The sequence below is a fragment of the Mastigoproctus giganteus genome, chromosome 2 (genome assembly GCF_048544385.1).
Source record: "Mastigoproctus giganteus isolate SK-2022 chromosome 2, ASM4854438v1, whole genome shotgun sequence".
Classification (NCBI taxonomy): domain Eukaryota; kingdom Metazoa; phylum Arthropoda; class Arachnida; order Uropygi; family Thelyphonidae; genus Mastigoproctus; species Mastigoproctus giganteus.
Genome location: NC_143576.1, coordinates 4863799 through 4888686, shown reverse-complemented (window position 1 = coordinate 4888686; position 24888 = coordinate 4863799). Strand labels below are relative to the sequence as shown.

The following is a 24888-nucleotide window of genomic DNA, read 5'->3' as shown; positions in this document are numbered from 1 at the left end:
GACGGACTTATAATGTGAATCTGGAGCTGATGACCAGATTTGCGAGGCGTACATTGCAATTGGCAGGACACACATTAAAATGTATTTGGTCGCTAGCTGAGGATCCCTAATTCCTACCAGTTCCTGTCTAGTAGCCCATAAAGCGGCGAATATTTTTGTCTTCATATGGGCGAAGTGTTGAGCAAAGGTGAGTCTGTCATCCCATTTAAGACCCAGGTCCAGGTGAGAATGCACTTTTTCCACACTAGCCCCGTTCACAGAGATCGAGATGTCATTTTTATTCTGCTTGTAAGTTATGGTCATTTGGGCAGACTTCTGTGCATTAATACGGAGCCCGATGCAATCCAGGTAGCTCTCAAATTCTCGGATTGTGCTATTTGCCATCTGACAAATACCTTCTGCTGATTCATGGTCTTTGGAAGTGATGAAGAATTTTACATCGTCAGCATATGTTATAAAATTGTAGTACCGTGCAAGAAACGGCTCCAGGGCGGCCGCGAAGAGAGTAGCCGAAAGAACTCCCCCTTGAGGCACTCCTTGCGAGATGGTAAAGCAAGATTGTAGCTTTTGGTGCTTAACAATAAATTTCCTATGTTCTAGCAGGCTGCTTATTATAGTTAACAGATTTCCTCTTACATTAAAATAATTCTTTAAAATCGCAATGAGCGCTGGAATTGAGACGTTGTCGTAGGCTGCGGAGATATCCAAAAAAATAATATCAATTTGCTTTTTCTCATTTAGTGCTTTCTGCACGCGAAAAAGGGTTTCCAGTAAGTTTGTTATTGTTGATCTACCCGAAATAACTGAGTGCAAATGTGGTGGTCTATGGCTGAAGCAGTGTTGATTGATGGTGGAAGAAGCGCCTTTTCGAATACCTTCTGTAGCGTGCAACTAACAGAAATTGGTCTGTAATCCTTAGCCAATTTTGGGTGTTTAATCTCTTGGTTTTGGGGTTACAATGTAATTTTTCCAGCTTGCGGGAAAGCTCCTGACCTAATGATTTCCTGATAGATGTGCAGATAATAGATCTATTATAAATGGAGCTACTTATCTTAAGGATGAACATTGGAAATTTGTCTGGTCCAACAGTGGCCCTTTATTGGCAGATCGTTGATTGCTTTCATTACGCTCTCTTTGGTGATTTGTATTTCACTCAATGGAGGTCTTGTTGGTTCTCTCTTGCCGAATAGTTTCGCTTGTTTAAATCTTTCAGGAATTCCAAAATTTTGTTACTATTATTAGTGTTCTCAATTTGATTCGGTCCATGCAGGTTACTAAAAGTGTTATTAGCCCATTCCTTGAAAATGCATTCTGTCATATTCTCTGTGCTATTTCTATTGCTAGTAATTCTTTTTGCTCGTTTTAGTTTGTTATGAATAACACTGCAGTGTGCCTGTCGTTTTGCTTTGATGAAATGTGCTCTTTCTTTCTTATAACGAATGTGATCGGCAGGATGACCCGTTCTTTGCCATTTTCTATACAGTTTTTGCTTCCTGAGGAAACTTGCTTTCAGTTGTGGGTTAAACCATTCTTTTGTTCTCTCAGATATTTTGATTTCTTTTGCTGATCCTTCCAATGCTGTTTGGTATAGCTTTTTAGTGATCATTTCTAAAGCTTCGTCTACTGGCTTTTCTTGCAGGTCATTCTAGTTGTAACTAGTCAAGTGACTGAGAATGACCTCTGCATTAATATACTTCACGGAGAAAAGATACTTACTTTGCTTTTCCCAGTTCGTGTGGTTACCCTGCATGTATTTGTGTATCTTCAGTGCTGCTTCTATTTCAATGGGATTGTGGTCTGACTTAAATTTTATGCAGTTTTGCGCTAGCCTTATGTCTAAGGAACTATGATACAACAGGTCAAGTTGCTGTATTCCCCTTGTCACTGGTGTCGGAAGCTGCGTTAAGTGCAATGCACCCAATGTAGCATCCAGCTCTTTCTTGGCCTCCCTGTGTTTCGGAAGAGGCAAATTAAAATCTCCCGCTATTATTGTGTCGACTGATGGCTTTAGATTTGCAGCAAGCCAAGCATAGAGTTCGTTTCTTGTCTCCTTTGTGTGCTCAGGTGGGAGGTATATGATGCATATCTGTATTTTCACGTGCTCTTTTGAAAAGGTAACGCAAATCCCTTCAAAATTATTTGAATTGGTTTTTCGTTCTCTTATAGACTGGTATTTATTTTGATAGCAAATTATAACTCCCCCTCCTTGCCTATCTGTTCTTCCGGTTCCCACACATTTGCAGTTTGCTGCCGCAGTTAGCCGATCTAACTGTTTTCCATTTCCCAACCAGGTTTCGATTAGGCAAATGAAATCCAGGTCCTCGTACATCATCATCGTTTGTAGGGTGTGGAGCTTATTTGAGATGCTCCTCACGTTTTGTGCAAACAGGTGGATGTGATGTTCTGCATCCCCAGCTGGGGGTAGTTTTCTTGATTGCTATTGAGCCCGATTCCTTGCATCATTTTTAACCAGTGGTCTGGCCCATCTGTCTCTGTAGGGCTTGACTAAGGTACCTACTGGCCAGGCGTTTACGTCTTGTAGGCGAGTTGCCTTATCTGGTGGACAAGAGATTATAAAGGAGGAGTAAGCTGGGTGTCGTGTTTTCACTTGCTTTACTTCCACAGTTATCCCATGTTCGCCCTCACACATGGCTTTAATATTTTTGGGCTGTGTTGTGGGTCCCAGCCTTGATACAAAAATTTGCTCTCTGGTTGCAACGGAAGTAATGTTGTACATTTCAGAAAACCGTTTGTTTGTTTCAGGTGTGTTACAGGAAGACACATTAATACTTTCTCTGTGAACTGGATTATGTCGTCGGCTGTCCTCGGCAAGACTAGGCATGAAATTTTGGGATGGGCGGGTTTTTCTACCCTCAAAAGTGTTATGCTTTTTAGGTAGCATAGTGATGTGCGCATAAGTGAGTGGGTTTGCAGGAACATGATTTGAGGGGGAAGATGTAACTCTCGCGATCGTACTCTTGGAATACATGGATGCCCCAATCATTTCAGTTGATTCCTGTTGTCCTAATATTTCTGAGACTTCTTTATTTTGGTTTCGAATTTTCCTAGTGGAATGTGTGGAACCATTTCCTTGTGCTGCCCCTAAAGTTTCACTGGATTTGGTGCTATTGCTTGCGAGGTCCTGCTGCAAACAGACAGTTCCCGGCTGGTCTTGAAATTCACATATTATTTGGCTGTCTTGTAGTTTTGAAATTCGTTCTGATATGTTTTCCCCCGAATTCAATTCTTTTCTTGTCTTCTGTTTCTGATTTTGAATGCCTTCTGTCCTCCTGTACAATCCATGCATATCACTTCTACTTTTCTTTGGGTAGCTCTGCCTCGCATAGCAAGTTTCGTCGGTTACGGGGGCCGCTGAGCCACCTTGTGCAACGAGGACTGATTCAAAGCATCCTAGCTTTTCCTCCAGTCGTTTAAGGGTGTGCAATATTTTACTGTTTTGTTCTTTGAGAAGAAAATTCTCTTCCTGCAGTTCCTGTAGCATTTTATATACAGGGATGAAATTGCTCGCGAGGTTTTCAGTGTATTCAACAGCCTGCATCGAAAAGGGGCTGATGCAGTCTGCAAGGATATCCTTTAATTCCGTACGCGAGACATATTCTTTACGGTTCTCCTCCTGCCTTTCATTCGGGCTATGATTGCTCCTCTGTCTAGCGAAAGCCCCTTCAGAGTGCTCGCAGTCTTCCGGGCAAATATCGCATCCCAAGGTTTCAAAAATTGATCCTTCAGGATGGCCCAAGATGCCATTTCCAAGGTCAGTCTGCGAGAGGATTTCTCTTGTTGCTTGTTCAAGGTCATTAATCTGTTCTGTGCATGAATCTTCACAAATGACTTCATTAGGTAATTCTTCATTATTTTTCCCTGTTTGTTGCCTACAAGCGTTACATTCAAACTTGCGTTTTCTAGTTTTGTTTAATCTCTTAATATCTACAGAAGTACAATCAGGCTTATTGCAATAGTTTTTGTGACAATTAACGCATTTAATTATGAAGTCATCATTGGTCAGACATATACAGCAAGTAAGCGGCACGGCTGATGCGCTGAAATCTGTCATTCTGAAGTGCAAATGGGGGCTGGAATTTCAGTAATTTCGAGGCAGGTAGTCTTTAGTACAACAAGATAGGGCACTTCTATCGTTCGATGACTAGCCTATGAAATATGCAGGTGGAAATGGGGGAGGTTTTAATCCCTAACTTTGTCACCGCTTGACCTTGTTCAGAGCTTAAGTGCCGTATTGCCTTAAGCAGAATATTGCTATGTTCCGCTGCACTGAATCGCTATAAACCAACCGTTCCTTTCAACTATTACGCGAAGTATGAATGCTTAAAATCAAGATTAGACATATTACCTGTTCAGGATTCCATTAGTAGACACTATATCCGGATTCCACTTCTCATAAGCTCTCTGTCAATATGCAGTTCATTTATGATCCTTTCAGGTTAACTTAGGTATTTGAGTATTTTTAGGAGCACATAATTCAGTAACTCATTGACCTTCGCCTCCTAGCGGCCAGATACTGTCTCAGTATCTGGACATACTGTCTCAGACCATCGTAATCGCCGTTACGAAAGCAAAAACCCTTCCCTTAACCCCTGATGGTAGTTACCTCTTTGAGTAAATCCTACTTTGGCACACTGTGATCACTGCCACCTAGTGGTTCCTTTATCTGCAGATTCTTAATGCATGAAGAATCATTACTGATAATCAAATCAAGAGTATTGCTCCCTCTAGTTGCCTCCTGAACATGCTGAGGTAGAAAACAATCATCCAATAAATCCACAAAAGCCTTGCTAGTGTGTAGTGATTAACCCACAAATTCCAGTCAATATCTGGGAAATTAAAATCCCCCATTATAAGACATTCTGATTTACTGGTCCACTCTATTTCCCTGTACAGTTTCTTATTATACTCATCAGAGGCATTAGGACTATAGCACACTCCTACTCTCAATTTTGATCTCCCAATGCTTATGTCACACCAAACGAATCGACACTGCACTGTCCAGCAACGTTGACTGGCTTCACATGTTAATGTACCAAATAGTTGACTGCTGAGAGCTAACTGTTTTAGCTAATTGTTGAGGCTAAAATTTTAGGACTGGTAGGGATCCAAAATTCTTTACACATTACATGTCAGTGTACTGACAGTGCCATGTTAATCATAAAGTATCCCATGAATTAGATTAAAGAGTTGATTTTTGTAGCAGAGAGAAGGTTAATAAAATGGACTAGTTCCACAAAGAGCAATATTTTAATAATTAGATATAAATATATTTCAGATGAAAAATGGTAAGAAATACACATCTAAGTGCTAAGAGAAGTATGAACCAGATTTATCCATTTGTATTTAACTGTATTGTTTAATTTTGTGTGTAGTATTAATTGTTGCTTGTTAAAGGTTTTTGTTATCTTATATAATGTTTTGTGTGAGTTGCTTTTTGATTCATTCACCTTAGAATCTGAACTTCTGTAATGCAAACTGATTGGATAGTGTGTTTGTTATTTGTTGTCTTCTAGCTTCATTAAGGCGGAAACTGCTTAATTGTGCAAGCAAAAAAAAAAGGAAGATGAGTACACCTCCACCAACAACTCTGATAGGAAGTGCTTTAGTTACATTGCCTGGGCTTCTTGCCTTGAAACTTCAAGTTTTGAAGAGACTGAAAAATAATTTTACAGGAAGCCGATTGCACACTGAAGAGATTGTGGTGGTTATTCTATAACACTACAATTATAAAGTAGATTCTGGAAGCAGTTATAGAGATTACTTTGAGAAATGAAGCCTCTCTGGTTAACAAGTCTTCAAATATTTAAATAAGTTTTCTTTCAAAGATTAAAATTATATCTTTCAAAGAAATATAACTTTACTTCATTGAAATTACCTTATGTTATATCCCTTTTAACAATGGATAATTATGAAATGTAACAGAATATAACTTAAATTTAACATAGTTTCATTACAAAATTTTCTGATTTGATAAATCATGATATTATGGCACCGAGGAAAAAAAAATAGACAAGTTGTAGTCTATTATATTATATATATATATGAATTTTGCATATTAAAATATTTAAACATTTATTTTTGTGCCAATTTGTGAGATCCACTCCCTTTACTTTGATCTTGAGATGGGCGACTTGACTTTGAACCACCATTAATCCCATATTTTTTCTTCAATGAATAAGCAGCCATCGACCTCAGCTTTTCTGCAGACAGGGGAGATTCTGCAAGATCTATACTTTCATCAAACTTCACTCGTTCACTAAAAAAAGCAATATTTTATGCTTGGGTTATTATTATACGACTTTTAAATTTTTTGTAAGTTGTATAAGTATATGTACATTATATAACTTTTTTATTTTTAATTTAATCCAGTTTTTTAATTAACCTAACCAACAGTGACCTAATTTTGATTTGATCAAAATTACCTTCTTTCAGCTTAGCAATAGACTTTTTACAATGTTATTTAGCTGTTTTTGCTACTTTTGCACACTAAGCTGTTAATTTCTCTGTAAAATTTATTTCAATAAAAAAACTTATTGCTGCTTGATTTATTAATGCTGTTGATGCTCATCACCACACAAACTTTGGCAATGTTGACCATTCATGTGCACAAGCTGTGGTTGCATAAGTAAGGAGGAGTGGTTCTTATCACAGTAATGGGACCCATCTCTACCCTCTCACTCTAAACCAGTTCATTTCTGTAGTATTAAGTATTTTTTATCAAATCATCTGCCATTTGGTATATATGAGGGTGTTTGACAAAAAGTGGGGAGAAGAGTTGCTACTTTAGTCACAGAGCATGAAAAAACTAGCATCTTTGTAGTGACTAACAGAGAAATTCAGATTTTATGTTGATGGGTACTAATTTCTATTTATGGCTAACTTGGGGAGGGACTCATCTGCTGTCAATAGAAACTGAGTGCTAAGTGGCTCCCTCCCTAAAAAATTGATGGGTCCTCAATTTCTACTGAGGCTCCATCAACATAAAATCTATGTTTACAAAAATTGCAACAGTAATTCATATCTCACTGAGCTGCTTCCACGACACTTCTCTCCTTTAAATGCAAAATTCTTATTTAGCTGTTTCATGAACATAGATATCATATAATTCCACATGTTCTCGCTCTCTCTCTCTCTCTCTCACACACACACACACACACAAACCTTAAGCCAATTATTAATAATTTCATCATTGACTGGTCATCATTTTAGTTGTATCATTTCTTGAATCAGTTTAACCATCCAAAACAGTTGCACCCAACTCTTTCCAGCATTACAACCCCTTTAACCACAGAACACCTTCTGCCATCCACCTTTTATGAATACGAACAAAAGTAAATAAGTTATATATGGAATTTTGGGAAAAATATTTGACAATATAACTATTATTATTTAATTAACCCATCATTGTTAATCACCTTGGTATCATATTTCTATCTAATTATTTATTCATTTATGTTTTTTTCATATTTGTTCTCATTTTCACTCAAACCCATTCTGCTCATGAGACAGTCATTCATAATAATTTCCAAGGTAATTTTCTTTTACAGGAAAATTCTCTATTAACCCCTGAATTAGGAGCATGTGGTTGATTCAACCCCAGACAATATTTCAGCAATTTTTCCTTCTGCACAGCTGAAACTCTTAATAGCTGTGTTTGAAAATGTTTTATTTGATTTCTCCACTGAAAATTCCAGAAATTTCTGTTATCACACACTTTTAAAAAAAAATTCATGAATTACGTGATGAATTATTCATCACGTAATTCATGCTTCATGTAATTCATGAATTACATGCTTCATGTAATTCATGAATTACATGAAGTGTAATTCATGAATGTGAATGTGTAATTCATGAAGTGCATGCTTCATGTAATTCATGAATTACATGAAGCATGCACTTCATGTTTCAGGCAGAAGGTGCTCCTGTTACTGACAGGCTGGCATCCAATTTCAGGCATTTGTTGAAGTATGCAATTTTTAAATTTGTATTTCATTTGCCATCAGATCTAAAGGGAATTTTAATTTCAAAAATTAATTAAAAATTATTTTCAAAATATAAAAAAAATGGATTTTTCACAGTTGTGTTCAGAAAATAAAGATTGAAAATAAAGTGAACACTTTTGAATTATTTTTTGCTGATTTTTAAAATATAAGTATGTGTGGTGTCTAAATGATGACTAGGGAAAGAACAATCCTTTTGGTGCCTGCTGATGGGTTAAAAATTCAAATAGTCTCTATTGACTAAGCTGAAAATGTATATAACTGAAATATTTATAAAATTATGTTCAAAAGTTTTCTTGGACTTCTTGCAAGTGACTGAGCTAGTTAGCATCAGACTTGCTACCATCCCCTTCAGATACCTCCTACACCTCTTAAAATTCACTTTTTGGACATTTTAAGAATGCAGTGGCTTTAGCACTAGTATTAAAAGCCACTATTATAATAAGGTATAAAATTTGACCATTAGGACAGCAAGTTGTTTATTTTTAAAGAGGGACCATTAATTGCAATATTTTTCATTATGGCATCTCTTATTTGGAGTTTGCCCTTGACTTTTAGCCACTCATGTGCAGACAGATATGCTACTCCAAAATATTACTTTAATACTGTTAACATTGTGTATATTTGTAGAAGGCCACCCTTGTGCAACAAACAGATATTCCCACAGATGGAATGGCTGTGCCTCTAATTGCTAAAGGACAACTTCTTTGGCATCTTGATTTGTTGATTGATATGTTTTTTTTTTTTTTTTTTCAATCATGTTATCAACCAGTTTCCACAGTTGTTCTTTCTGTTTTACTAGCACTGAGATTGGGGTAAAAGCACAATATCACTTTGAAAGCCATTAAACTTCCATTAAAATTTCTCATTTTGTTCCAAAGTCTTTTTTCTTTGATCCTTTCATTTCATTCAAACAATGGAAACAATCAAAGCAACATTTGAATACTGCAAATTTTTGAAAATAACTGTGCAAATGTACATGAATTTGTGTATTAAAGTTTTTACATATGTGAGGAAATAAATAATTGGGGGACTGGCTTGATATTTTGAGATCTACCTTGCTCCCTTTTTCTAAGGTTGTAAGGCAATGAAGAAGAATATAACAAGATACCTAATGCATAAATGTAACTACCTTTAAAAATTATGTTGTGGGAGCTAGGGTGATTATCCATTAATAATACATCTTTGACAACAGAGGAACAAGTCATTAACAACAACATAGAAACACAGACTACCCACCCACCGATGAAGAGCCAATAAGCTCTGAAACAGTACCATCTAGGTGGTGGTATCCACCAAGAATAAGTAACAGTAGTCTTCTCTATTAGAGAAGTGTTACTTATTTGAGGTAGTGCAATACCATGGCAACTCATTGTAAAGGCATTCACAATATGAGATATACTTAAATGATGCCAATTTTGTAACATTAGCAGTAGCATTAGTTGAGGCATATGATGCAAGAAAGCACACTTATTACAACATCAGCCAAAAAAAAAAAAAAAAAAACCCCTTCCCATTTTATTCATCCGGTCACTCCAAATGTTTGTCTAGTTCAGCCTTAAAATTTTTTTGGGCTATCAACTTCCACAACAACAGATGGAAGTCTGTTCCAGCAATCACCTCTACCCACTGGCTAAAGGAAAACCACCATACACCTATTCTACAACTGTCTTTCCTCAATTTGAATTTATGCCCCCTCAGGTTCTTAATCTGAGCAAGCAGAAGTTTCCCCATTAGTGTTGAACCTGCTCAAACCATTCAAAGCCTTATACACCTCAAACAGATCACCTCGTGGGTGCCTAGTCTCCAGATGCTGCAACTTGCAGAATTTAAGCCTCTCTTGGTAAGAGCACCCTTTTGTTCCTCTCACCAATCTTGTTGCCCTTCTTTGTACTCATTCTAACAACTCTACATCCTTCCTAAAATGAGGCCTCCAGACCTGTACACAGTACTCAAGGTGTAGCCTGACCATTGCCTTATGCAAGGAGATAATCACCTCCTTGTCTCTGCTAGCAAAATTCTTATATATCATTGACAAAACTCTATGACCTGCTTTGGCAGCATGTCTGCACTGCTCAGAGAACTTCATATCTGACTGTAACTACTTAGTAGTTAGCTACGTATAAACATGATGCTATAGCACAAACCTTTATGTTAGTTAACTTCTTCATAACCTGAAGCTATTGCCCTAAATAAATTATGCAACATAGAAACCTTAATACTTTTGCTTCCACTTATATTTGTGCAAGAGTTATTTATTTGTACCTTGGGGTGCTTCTTTGGGGCCTGGAACAAGTAGGCAGTACTTTTTAGTAAATAGATTTCATCTGTGAAGGATCATCACTTCAAATAATGCTGGCACCTGTTGTTTGTAGTGTTCTAACATCAACAGATGCATCTGAATTTGATCCAGAATCTATATTACTTGAACAGAATTCTATTTCATTATCGGATGACATTATAAAGAGTTCATTCAATGTCATCAGCTTCAACATACTGTCCATCACTGTTCCTGTTCCTTTCAGTCCTGAGAGTCCCAGGCAGTGGATCCATTATAATGATCCTTTAGGGTAAAATTTTATATGAAAACACTTTTAACACAATTTTATCAATAGACACACACTAAGGATGATTTTTTTTAACAAACTAAAGAATTAAAATTCAGCAAGCATAATCTTCAAAACATTTTACCATTTCTTTTTTGTGTAAATTACTAAACTAGATAAAATAATTTGAATATGGCAAAGAACATATGAAACTGTGAACTAACTATACAGCTTTTATAGTGCTCTCTAGAAGTGCGATTGATGCTAAACAAAATTCCAGCCATAATGCAATAGCCATGTTTCAATCAGTGTGTTGTTATCACTCAGCTGTTCATTTCATGCACTTTTCTTTTTACAGGATTTATTTACTGACATAATTCAATGGATGCACATTTGCATTGAGGCACAAAAACTGCAGTTCATTTTGATGTAAGTTTACATTCTGGAAGCAAATGTGTTAACCTGGGTCTAGAAACTGATATTTGGGAGAGCTTTTGCTTCCAATATATATACCTGTATATTCTATGGAGGAGACATGCTTGTCAATGTTCTAACCTATACAGACACAGGTTACTTAGACCTACCTCCTAGAATGTGAAGCAGATCTGAGTCCGGTGTTTGCATGTGTGGGGAAGGAGTGCAGCTGCCTATATTAGATAACTCACAGCACTGGTTATTGCAGGTTATTTAAATACATTGGAAGCAACATATATTACTATTTAAATAACTTGAATTTTGGTTTGGAACATACACATTTATACACAAGTTTTATTGAGGGGGCATTGATTTTTATCCATGTTAAATTTTTTCAGATATCTTGTCATATTCTTCTTATTCATTGTAATCCTTACAGCCTCTTGCAATATTCACAGCATGCTGTTAATGGCAGGAGCAAGATGCTGTCTTCTCAGGTGTGTTCATAGCTACATGAACACATGCCACACGTGGGAAGACAGCATCTATGATGCAAGAAAGCAAGCTTATAAAAAATCATCCAAAAAAGAAAAAAAAACACACACACACACCCTTTCTCACACCACAATAACTGTCCAGTTCTTCCTTATTCAAACTAGCTAATTCCACAACAACAGATGGAAGTTTGTTCCAACAATCAATCACACACCTATCTTGCAATCACCATTCATCCTTTTGAATTTATGCTCCCTCACATGTGTAGTCTGAGAAAGGAAGAATGGCATGAACGTTGAGCTTGCTCAATCCAGTCAAATCCTTAAACACCTCAATCAGATCGCCTTGCAAATGCCTAGTCTCCAGATGCTGCATTTTGCAGAACTGAAGCCTTTCATGACAAGACTTTTGTTTACTTCACCAATCTCATTACTCTTCTCTGCAAGCATACCAGCAGATCTACATCCTTCCTAAAATGAGGGGCCTCAAGACCTGTATTGCGGTAATGAGGACTGCTGTAGACACAACAGCCTAACCATTGTCTTATACAATGGGGTAATCACCTCCTTATCCCTGCTAGCAAAATTCCTATATATTAGCATTTGCATTAGTTAAGGCATATGATGCAAGAAAGCTTGCATATATAGCATCAGCCAAAAAAAAAAAACCCTTCCCATTTCACCCATATGATCACTCCAAATGTTTATCTAGTTTAGGCTTAAATTTATTTAAGCTATCAACTTCCACAACAACAGATGGAAGTCTGTTCCAGCAATCAACTACCCGTTGGCTAAAGGCAACCTTCCGCATATCTATTCTACAACTGTCTTTCCTCAATTTAAATCTATGCCCCCTCTGGTTCTTAATCTGAGCAAGCAGAAGTATCCCATCAGCATTGAGCCTGCTCAAACCATTCAAGGCCTTATACACCTCGATCAGATCACCTCACAGGTGCCTAGTCTCCAGATGCTGAAACATGCAAAACGTAAGCCTTTCTTCATAAGTGCACCCCTTTGTTCCTCTCACCAATCTTCTCTGTCCTCGTTCTAGCAACTCTACATCCTTCTTTAATGAGCCCTCCAGACCTGTACACAGTACTCAAGGTGTGGCCTGACCATTGCCTTATACAAAGGGATAATCACCTCCTTGCCTCTGCTAGCAAAATTCCTATATATCATTGATAAAACTCCATGACCTGCTCTGAAAAAATCATTGACAAAACCCAATGAGCTGTCCTTGCAGCCTGTCTGCACTGCTCACAGAACTTCATATCTGACTTTTTTTTTTTTTTATGAAAATCCCAAACACGAAAGGTATCAAAACCTATAGTACTTAGTACCGTGCATGGGTTGAAGGAGAAGTATGAGGGGAGGGGGATGCCGGAAACTTTGCTCTAGAGACTAAACATGGGTTTCACCACTTCAAGCCTCCAATAAGCAAAGTGGTGGTATTTCACCGGTTGATGAAAGTCATCTACCACCTACAGCATAATTATCCCAAGTATTTTTCATTTTCCACTACCCTGAGTGTAGTACCACACAGTTGTTATATTAATCTGGGACTAGTGCTACCCATATGCAATAAGTACCTTGCATTTGTCAATATTTAACTTTAATTGCCATTTCTCAGTCCATCTGCACAATTTTTCTAGACTTTTTTGGAGGAGCTGACCTTGATTACTGTTATTAACTGCCTTGCCAACCTTTGTATCATCATCAAACTTAGACATTAAGCCTGATATACCTTTATCAATATCATTAATAAATATAGAAAACAATGGGCCTAATACTAAACCCTGGGGTACTCCACTAAGAACATTAGTCCATTCATAACCCTTGTGTTAAATGATAAATGGGTGGTTGAAAACCACCCATTTATCCAGAGCAGTAACTTGCCCTTAATGGGCAACAAGGGCAACTTTAAGGGCAACAAGATTAGTGAATGGAAAAAAGGGGTGTTCTTACGAAGAAAGGCTTAAGTTTTGCGAATTACAGTGTCTGGAGACTAGGCACCAGCGAGGTGATCTGATAGAGGTGTACAAAGCCTTGAATGGTTTGAGCATGCTCAATGCTGATGGGGTTCTTCCTCTTGCTCAGAATAATCACCTGAGAGGGCATAAATTCAAATTGAGGAAAGACAGATGTAGGATAGATGTGCGGAAATTTTCCTTTAGCCAGTGGGTGGTTGGTAGGTGGAACAGACTTCCATCCCTTGTCATGGAAGTTGATAGCCTAAATAAGTTTAAGGCTCAGCTGGACAGGTATTTCGAACGAACAGAGGGGTGAAGTGGAAGTGGTTATGTTTTTATTTATTTTTTTTTTGGCTGATGCTGCATAAGCTTGCTTTCTTGCATCAAATGCCTCTACTAATGCTAATGCTAATGCTAATGCCACACTTCTCCAATTTGTACAGCAGTCTTTTATATGCCACAGTATCAAAAGCTTTAATATAATCCAAGTATATGATATCAAACTTATTTTCTGCATTCAGTTCTTTGTGACTGCATCACAGTATCCAATCAGACTGATCAGACAAGTTGAAGCCTTTTATAACAAATCTATGCTGTTTCTGCAGGGTCTGTTTCTGCATTCCTGCCTTAGATGGTCCTACATTATTTCTTTAACCAGAAACTCCATTATTTTCTGTGGATCAGAAGTTAAGCTAACGGGTGTGTAATTATTCATGTCACCTTTTGATCCCCCTTTGTAAACTGGGGATACATTTCACATCTCCAGTCCATAGGGACCTCTCCTGAATCCAAAGATGCTCTCATAATTATGGCTAAAGGTTTCCTTACCTTCTTTGCTGCCTCCCTTAATATAAATGGATAGATCCCATCCATCCCAGGCACCTTCCTTATTAAAAATTCAATCATTTCTTTTCCACTTTCCTCTCAGTTATCACAAAATCATTTAGCTCCCTGTTAGATTTTGATGAACTTCTGGCATTACCCTCCCTAAATAACTCTGGCATGTATGTAGATGCAAAGTACCTATTCAACTTGTCAGCAACCTGAGCAAGATCATCAACAGTTAAACCATTGATATCAAGTGGACTAATGTGACTCAACCCCTTCCTTCTATTATTATTATTAGCCATATGGTGCAAGGAAGCCTGAGGCTAATGCTGCACCAGCCAAAAAAATTTCCAAGTTACCCTGTGTGTGTGTGTGTGTGTGTGTGTGTGTGTGTGTGTGTGTGTGTGTGTGTGTGTGTGTGTGTGTGTGTGTGAGAGAGAGAGAGAGAGAGAGGAGAGAGAGAGAGAGGAGAGAGAGAGAGAGAGAGAGAGAGAGAGAGAGAGAGAGAGAGAGAGAGAGAGAGAGAAAGTCAGAAAGTCATGAGATATCCAACTCAGAACCTTGGGTGTGCCAAGCCCATACTCACAAGATGTGAGCCCCTGAGTTTTGTTAATATAAGTAAAAAATTCTTTGCTGCTTTCCTTGGCATCCTTTGCCAGAGATTTCTCATAATCTGCCTTAGCTTGCCTAATCTCCTTTGTGACTCAATTACAGACTGGTTTATATCTATTGTAGGCTTCTGTATCACCTGATAATTTATATGCATCCCATGCATTTTTATTCTCTGCCATGAGTCTCATCAGTTCATCTGACATCGAAGTTAGGTCTTAGCCTAAATGAATGGCATTTCTTAGCTGGTATGAAAAGCCTAGTAGCTTCTAAGATTGCTTCCCATTTAGCATTTGCTGTTAGTGACACCATCAGATGATTCCATTGCATAGAATTTAAAAACTATCTGGGGACCATTGAAGTCAGCTTTACGAAAGCAAAAGCCCTTTCTTACACTTAACAACAGTCAGTGATCACAGTGTTACATCAGTATACTGTGATCACTGCCACTCAGAGATTATTTTTACTACAGATTCTTAATGCATGAAGAATTGCTGCTGATAACCAGATTAAGAGTATTGCTTTTACTATTAAAACCAGTTTTATTTGGTTATTAAGTGTGACAATTTTTTTTTATGTACTAGGATTATATCCAGTGAAAAGCTGCCCACATTTCATGAAAACTCTTGCACTCTAAAAAAATTGGAATGAGCTGTACCATGCTTTTTTAGGCCTCAATTTCTTTGAGATTGCAGTGAATGGGACCATATAAGGTATAAGGTATGTTCGTGTCAGACGGCGCCTGAGATTTCTCCATCTCCGCATGTGTTTCGCTGTATCGAGGACAGTGCACTGTCAAGCCAGAGACTTGAAAGTGTGTGGGTCGTGTCTGTGCAGTGTGATATGTTGTGCCCATTGTTTATCCGGCTTATTGGCCACCAGGCCCCTAGTGGGGCCCGACGTTGCCCATACCCTGTTTTCACCCCTTCAAGTTGTATGAACTATTGGTCTCAGCAAGAAGGCATGAAGTGCCACACATCTTCAGCAGCAGCCACCCACGTCCTTTCTGTAAGAATTAGGCACTTCATCTAATTTCTGGTGGATTGTGACCCTCAATATCACCAAATTTGTCACCTTTGGATTTTTTTCTCTCTTTGAGGGGGGGCGGAAACATCTGAAAGGAGTAGCCTACAAGAATGTCTCTCACATGCACTGGATGGGCTGAAGACCAATGTTGCAAAAGCTATTGAAAGCATTAGTCTTCCCAAAGCTGGCAAGGTGAATTCAAACACGGGAAAAAGAATGATGTGTGTATATTTTTGAAAAAAATTATCATTTTCAACTATATTTTAATGGCGTTGACATTACTATATTGTTAGTAATGTAAGTTACTAACTGTAAGTTACTAATCACATACTGGCCTGTGAACTGCCTAATCCAAAAATAAAGCTGTTTCACCTAGGTTATTCGTTATTTGGTTTTTAGGAGCATTAGCAACTAAGGCCATATTGCTCCGGGATATGCGGTGGTCATTCCTTGACCTTTCCGCATACTCCGTATTTGGTGGTGACGGGCTCGAACCCCGGTCTAATCAAGAAGCATGTGCTACGCACTGCTGCTCCTTCCCACCTGGCTTACGGAGGCGCCCTCACCTAGGTTACAAGACAGAGATCATCTCTGTTCATGTTTTATGCACGTTATGTCACCCATTTCTATGATTCCTGAGACCTTATGTTTTGTGCATGTGGGAGGGGGTTGCTTCATGCAAAAAAACAAGGCTGTGTTTATCAAAAATGTTCCAACAAATAAAAAAAATTGTCTTTATTGAAGTAAATCTGTCACTGTTATTATTATTATTATTATTATTATTAGCCATATGGTACAAGGAAACCTGAGGCTTATGCTGCACCAGCAAAAAAAAGATTTCTGAATTAACCCGAGAGAGAGAGAGAGAGAGAGAGAGAGAGAGAGAGAGAGAGAGAGAGAGAGAGAGAGAGAGAGAGAGAATGATGGTATCCAGCTCAGGATCCTGGATGTGCCAAGCCCATACTCACCCGATGTGAGCCCCTGGGGTTTATGGAAGGCTTCTGTACAGATTGAGCAGTATGGCAATTAAGGGCAAGTTACTGCAATGGATATAGGGATGGTTGAGTGAGAGATGGCAGAGGGTGGTAATAAATGGACACTGCTCTACGTGGACTAATGTTATTAGCAGAGTCCCCCAGGGTTCGGTGCTGGGCCCATTATTGTTTTTGCGTATTTATCAATGATATCGATGAAGGTATATCAGGCTTAGTGTCCAAGTTTGCAGATGATACAAAGGTTGGCAGAGTTGTTAATGACAGTAAAGACAGTATGCTACTGCAACAGGAATCTAGAAAAGTGAGGCAGATGGGCTGAGAAGTGGCAACTGAAGTTTAACAATGACAAATGCAAAGTACTCCATATCTGTATAAGCAGTAACCCAAGAGAAAAGTACCAACTGTGTGGTACTTCACTCAGGGAGGTGGAGAATGAAAAAGACCTGGGGGTAATTGTGCAGTCAGATATGAAGTTCTCTGAGCAGTGCAGACAGGCTGCCAGAGAAGATCATGGAGTTTTGTCAATGAATATATAGGAATTTTTTCTAGCAGAGAAAAGGAGGTGATCATCCCTTTGTATAAAGCAATGGTCAGGCCACACCTTGAGTACTGTATACAGGTCTGGAGGCCTCATTTTAGGAAGGATGTAGAGTTGCTAGAACGAATACAGAGAAGGGCAACAAGATTGGTGAGAGGAACAAAGGGATGCGCTTACGAAGAAAGGCTTAAGTTCTGCAAATTGTAACATCTGGAGACTAGGCACCTGCGAGGTGATCTGATTGAGGTGTATAAGGCCTTGAATGGGTTGAGCACGCTGAATTCTGATGGGATTCTTCCGCTTGCTCAGATTAAGAACCTGAGGGGAACATAGATTCAAATTGAGGAAAGACAGTTGTAGAATAGATGTGCGGAACTTTGCCTTTAGCCAGCGGGTAGTTGATTGCCGGAACACATTTCCATCCATTGTTGTTGTGGCAGTTGATCGCTTAAACAAATTTAAAGCTGAACCAGACAAAGATCTGGAGCGACCGGATGGGTGAAATGGGAAGGGCTCCCTTTTCTCTTCCTGACTGATGCTGCACAAGCCCGCCTGTTAAAAATATTGATGTTAAAAGAGAAGATTCTATCTTTAAAATCATCTAATTAATGTATAAATGTTATTAAAAATAACTGTTAAAAGTGTTAAAATAATTGTTACAAAATAATAGTTAAAAGAACTATTAAATATGCATAACATATTTAATAGTTCTTTTCTATAGTTCAGTTGATTTGGCTAGCATTTATCCATGATAAACTTAAATTTATTAAATTTGTAAGTGTTGCAATGATTAACTAACCTCATGTCTGGAGGAGGCAAAATTATATTCTTAATACTCAGTGATGGAGCAGACTGTACAAATGAAGCTGAACCTGAACGACCAGATAACTGGCTTGCTGACTCATCCACAGATGACGCTGACTGAAAATTATAAACAAAACTGTTTTAAAAATCCAGATTTACATTCATTATTTAGAAAATATTCTGTAATAAGACTTAATTGTCAACGAAAGCTGAATCTCTCCTGAAATTATTTGCTGATATTTATTCTAACAAATTAATGTTTTACTTTAATTTTCACTTAAAAATTAAGCCATGTAACAATGCACTGATCCCAAACTTATTTAATTAATCCTCTGCTTTCTGCAAGGGTGATTTCAAATACTTACTCTCTTGATATATATTTCTTTTTCTGCCCAACTGGCAACTCTAAGAGATGTTACTGTACCATCACTATCACCAATGATGATGATGATACAGGATTGCTAATTTAAGTGTTTATACTGTTTCAGTGGGCAATCTGTCTCACAAATCTATGTTGTATCTGTAGAGGTTAAATAATGAAGTCACTGGTTAAAGAAGCATTGCCAGATCATCCAGACAAGACTGCAGAAGTAATTCACACACAGCATGGGTTTGTTAAGGGGAAGTCTTGTCTGACCAATTTGAATGGATATTATGATGTGGTCACAAAGGAAATGGATGCAAAAAATAATTTTGATATATACTTGGATTTCAGGAAAGTTTTGATACTGATTGGAAGACTACTGTACAAATTGGAGCAGTATGACATTAAGAGCAAGTTGCTACAATGGATAACAGGATGGTTGAGTGAGAGAAGACAGAGAGTGGTAATCAATAGACACTGCTCTTCGTGGACTAGTGTTATTAGTGGAGTCCCCCAGCGTTCAGTGTTGAGCCCACTGTTGTTTTGTGTGTTTATCAATGATATTGATGAGGGTATATCAGGCTTAAATGTAAAAGTTTGCAGATGATACAAAGGTTGGCAGGGTTGTTAATGGCAGTAATGACAGTATGCTACTGCAACAGGATCTATAAAAGTTGGGCAGATGGACTGAGAAGAAGCAATGAAGTTTAACATTGACAAATGCAAAGTACTGCATATGGATAGCAGTAACCGGATGTAGTATTTCCAGAGAAATGTACCAACTGTGTGGTACTACACTTGGAATGTTGTTGTTGTTATTTGGTTTTTAGGAGCATTAGCAACTAAGGCCATATTGCTCTGGGAATATGCGGTGGTCATTCCCTGACCTTTCTGCATCCTCCGTATTTGGTGGTGACGGGCTCGAACCCCGGTTTAATCAAGAAGTGTGTGCTACGCACTGCTGCTCCTTCCCACCTGGCTACGGAGGCCAGGAATAGTAGAGAATGAAAAATACCTGGGGATAATTATGCAGTCAGATATAAAGTTTTCTGAGCAGTGCAGACAGGCTGCCAGACCAGGTCATGAGGGTCTTGTCAATGATATACAGGAATTTTGCTAGCCAAGACAAGGAGGTCTTATCCCTTTGTATAAAGGAAATGGTCATGCCACACCTTGAGTACTGCATACAGGTCTGGAAGCCTCAAATTTAGGAAGGATGTAGAGTTGCTAGAATGAGTACAGAGAAGGACAACAAGATTGGTGAGGGGAACAAAGAGGGTGCTCTTACCAAGAAAGAAAAATTTTGCAAATTGCACTGGAGACTAGGCACCTTCAAGGTGAGCCGATTGAGATGTATAAGGCCTTGAATGGTTTGAGCCGGCTCAATGCTGATTGGATTCTTCCTCTTGCTCAGATTACAAACCTGAGGGGTCACAAATTCAAATTGAGGAAAGCCAGTTGTAGAATAGATGTGCAGAAATTTGCCTTTTGCAGCGGGTAGTTCATTGCTGGAACAAACTTCCATCTGTCATTGTGGAAGTTAATAGCTTAAATGAATTCAATGAAGAACTGGACAAACTTTTGGATGGATGAAGTGGGAAAGTTTTTTTTTTTTTTTTTGGCTGATGCTGTATAAGCTGCTTTCTGGCATCATATGCTCCTATTCCTCTACTATTGTTAATAAGTTTTAAATCAATCCTGTTATATTTTGGCTTTAATTTTCAGTGAAAATTACAAAACATTTTGATTCTTGCATAATGGTGTGCAAATATTTCCATAAAGCCATACTATTTTATCTATTTTATTCTTCTGTTCAATTTAAATGAGATATGTACTTTGTAATATAATACTATGCTACACCATAAAAAAAAAAACTGTACTGTCTGTCCTGTACTCAGTATTAGGAGGGTGGCTTAAGCTCCCCACCTATATCAAACAAAATATGTGAGGGGGGATTAAAAGGTGCATGTGTATATCTTGCTTAATTTTAGGTTTGGGCTATTTGTTGTCTAGACCTTTTATGGCATATTTGGGTTGAAATTTTTGAATTTGACATTAAAATTGGACTAAGTATTACCATTTAGATTTTGCAATTTCTAAATTTGAATTTTGCCAATCAACTACTTTTTTCTTCAATGGGTTATGTTTTTAGCATTAAAATGTGGTTTAGTCTAAAAACATCATCAGTGTCATTCTTACTAAACATAAATCAATTTTATTTGTGTGGCAAGACCACTATGATTCTGTGTGTGTGTGTGTGGTGTTAGCTGTAGTGCAAGTATTACCTTTCACTGCAGTAACTATGCATATAATTATAATTATAATACCAAACTGCATTATCAAATGGTCTGAATTGTGTTAACTGAACTAAATCTTCCAGATTATTCATTCCTAAGAACAAATAGAAAGTTAAAATTATTAACAATAGTAAGAATAGGAATTGTGCTTTTTTTTTTTTTGGTGAAAGAGGAATCTAGTTAGGGTGACCAGACATCCCATTTTTGAGTGAGGAGTCCCACTGTTCTGACAAAGATGAAATCATATGCCACATTTTATTTTACATATGCATTTTGTCAGTGGCACCTTTTTCAATTTTATTAGATGTTGGTTAAGTTGGCTGCACAACATGAAATAATCACTGACACTGCTGGGACTAAAAAAACTTATAAAATCCAAATATTACAGATATTAGGGATTATAAGTAGGACACGTCATTTTAATTATAAAATGGATAACAACAGGTTAAAAGTATTTAAAGAAACTATCATAATAAAATATGTATATTGATTTAACATTTGTTAAACAGTCAGTCACTCTGTCTGTCTGTATGACTTCTGATTTCCATATAAAAATGTCTTGTGTTATGTCTTGACTTCTGATTTTCATATAAAAATGTCTTGTATCATTAACATGTAAAGATGTCTTGTATCATTAACATGTACATTAATGAGCTTTTAATTCCATGGAACTGATTTCTTGGAATCACTTATGAAAGTAAACATTGCTGACTGAAATGTATTCATTGTGGTACCTTTTGGTAATAATCAACAAATAATACTTCTTCACAATCTCCAAGATCATAGCCATAATCTTGCCTGCTGCCAATGATTAGAGTATTTTTGGGGAGGGAGTGACAGTGATGGCTTCTGTTGTTTTGACCATATTTTTATCTCTGAGTTCCAGTGATGAACATGTCTCATCACCAGTAATGACTAGAAATAAGCTTCAAACTGCACAATTTAAATGTCATGCAAGCTAGTGCACTGCACTGTTTCTGAATACAGTTAAAAATTTTGCCAGTTCTTACAAAATCTGTAAAAACTGATTCATCAGTGGGTGGATAGACACTTTGGGTGTCTATCCACTTGAAATGAGACTTGAGACTTGAAAACATGACACTTGAAATGACCATCTGTGTGGTGGTGTCAACTCACTAAGAGTAAGTAATAACAGACTTCTCCACTGGGTAAGAATTACTTATTCAAAATAGAAGAGATAGGTAACTTGTTGTGAAGGATTTCACAATATGAGATGTTATATAATGATGCCCTTCATACAACTTCGACTGGTTTAACTGTATACAGAAATGAGCAATGCACAAATCCATATGTCAGAAACTGATTGTTATTATAGCTTATCTAGCTACTATCAGTGAATAATATATACTGTTTGTTATTTGGTTTTTAGGAGCATTAGCAACTAAAGCCATATTGCTCCGGGGATATGCAGTGGTCATTCCCTGACCTTTCCACATCCTCCGTATTTGGTGGTCATGGGCTTGAACCCCGGTCTAATCAAGAAAGGTGTGCTACACACTGCTGATCCTGCCCGCCTGGCTACGGAGGCGCCAATATATCCTACTTCAGTTTAATGTAGGCATATCTGAAATGCAAATTAAACATATTTTGAAATTTTGCCATTTCGAAATGTCAATGTGTTACATCAAGTGTTACTGTATTTTGTAATGACAAAAAAAAAAAAAAAAAAAACTTATATTGGCATGATGACAGGAACTTGAGTATTCTTTCATTATAAATTTTGATTTTCAGTATATGCCAATGATTTCATTAAAATTCAAAAAGATGTACTTACAAAAAAAATCAAATCTTCACTTCACTGTGTGTTGCAATACACCAACATACTCAGTGGCATAACTTTTTTTAGGCTTACCTAGTTTTGTATAACAGTTTTTTGAACCAACTAAGATATCTCATCTGTTGGTGCTCTAATTTAAAAAAAAAAAATTCTGTTTATTCAACAGGGCAGAAGAATTTACAATTAATGCAATTTTTAACCATATTTATAGGTTGTGCAGGCTTGAGCCACCATCCACTTAAACATGTATGTGCTGCTACTGCACTCTCTTGAGCTTGACCAATTGGCTAGGTTCCTGACCAATTTTTCTAGGTTCCTGCATCAGCCTGAATAATTGCACTCAAGTATTTAAATTGCTGTACAGTTTTCGCCTGTATTCCATCTAAATCCAGAATGTCCTCACTTCGATTCATGTGCTCTGTCTTATTAAAATTTATTGTCAATCCTCATGTTTTTTATTCTTCTAGTAACTCTCTGCCTGTGTAATTTGCATCTCAATCATCCTGTGCTACCAAAACTTGGTCGTCTGCAAAAAACAGATTGTAAAGGCACTTATTTTGACAAAAGGGAATACACATTGAACTGTACTTCTGTGACTATGGTCTTAAAACAACTTACAGGTACAGCTTAAACAAAGTAGGTGACAAACAGCATCCTTGAAAAAATCCTTTGGAAGTTTTAAATTTTCTTGATAGTTTTGAACCAATTTTAACACAGCATGTATTGATCTTGATGACTTCTAATTATATCAATTAATGACAGGCTTATTAACATTTTTTCTATAGCCTTCCACAAAAGATTTCTTGGCACATTATCATATGCTTTTTCTAGGTCTATTTTCTATGCTTTTTCGGACTCATTACATAAATTCCTCTATAATTGGAACATCTCTTCTTCTGTCACCTTTTTTTGAAAAATGGTGTGATGTATCCGACTGTCATCTCATCTGGTATTTCATCATCATCGCATAATTTGTTGAACAGTCGAGTTAATAGATTTATAACTTTTCGACCTACATATTTAGGCAGCTCCATGTTAATTCCACCTGGGCCTGGTGCTTTTCAATTTTTTGCCATTTTTATTTCCAGTTCCACTTCCTTAATTCGAATGTTCAATCTTCTTTTTACGGCAACTATCCCTGTTTCAATTTCTCTAAATTCCTTTCTTACTTCATTCAATAGCTGTTTATAATAATTGACCCATTCCTCCAGATCTTTCATTTCCAGTCTAGCATTTTGCTTATGAGATTTCCTTAAAATCTTCAGTACTCTCCATGCCTCTGCAGATATTGTACATCCCAGTTTGCTGTTCACCTCGGCACATGCTCAATCCTAAGATCTGCTCTTCACCTTGATGACTTCTGCTTTCATTTCCTTATTTTTTTCTTTATATATTATTCTGTGATTAACTATATAATATCTGTATAGATACACCATAGTTTACCCATAAATATGAACTACGTATGTAGTGTAAGAAATTATGCCTTGTGCATTTCATCTTTTAATACATTATTCTGAGCTTCACTTTTTGAACTCAACCATCTTTGGCATGATTCATTTTAACTTTATTAATTCCTTAATTTTCATGTCCAGGCAGTCATTTTGTTTCATCTTTTGAGATTTTCCTATTGTCTCTCCAGCAATTTTCTTCACTTTTTCCTTTAACATATTCATATATCTCTTTTGCACTCTCCCCATAGCTTTCATCTAATGCTTGATCCAGTCTCGGAGACTAAAGATGTGCAAACCCCTAGTGCTACTTAGTTAGTTATTTGGTTTTTTAGGAGCATTAGCAACTAAGGCCATATTGCTCCAGGATATGTGGTGGTCATTCCCTGACCTTTCCGCATCCTCCGTATTTGGTGGTGACGGGCTCAAACCCCGGTCTAATCAAGAAGCGTGTGCTACGCACTGCTGCTCCTTCCCACCTGGCTATGGAGGCGCCACCCCCTAGTGCTCTCATCTTTTAGTGAGTCCACATTAAATTTTTCACTGTGAAGTTGTTCAATCCCCTCAAAATCTTTCTTTTTTCTCCTTCTTTTTTGGCACACTCATGGGAAAGACAACACAGCCTTCACCAAAAGTTGATCAAAACCACAATTTGCTCCTCTCCTGGCCCTAACATCACAGACAAAAACTGTGCTTTGTTGTTTAGTAATCACACAATCAATTACTGATTTTAGTC

The 24888-nt window shown here is 37.5% G+C and overlaps 1 protein-coding gene across 1 annotated transcript in view; it reads right to left on the bottom strand.

The window, feature by feature from the left end:
* Positions 1 to 6093: 6093 nt before the first annotated feature.
* Positions 6094 to 24888, bottom strand: part of LOC150089129 (coiled-coil domain-containing protein 63-like) — a 95890-nt gene continuing 77095 nt past the window's right edge. The window contains exons 10-11 of the mRNA XM_090388461.1: positions 18241 to 18362; positions 6094 to 6277 (exon numbers count right to left, since the gene is read on the bottom strand). Of these exons, the coding sequence (XP_090244587.1) occupies positions 6094 to 6277; positions 18241 to 18362 (306 nt within the window). The remainder of the gene's footprint in view (positions 6278 to 18240; positions 18363 to 24888) is intronic.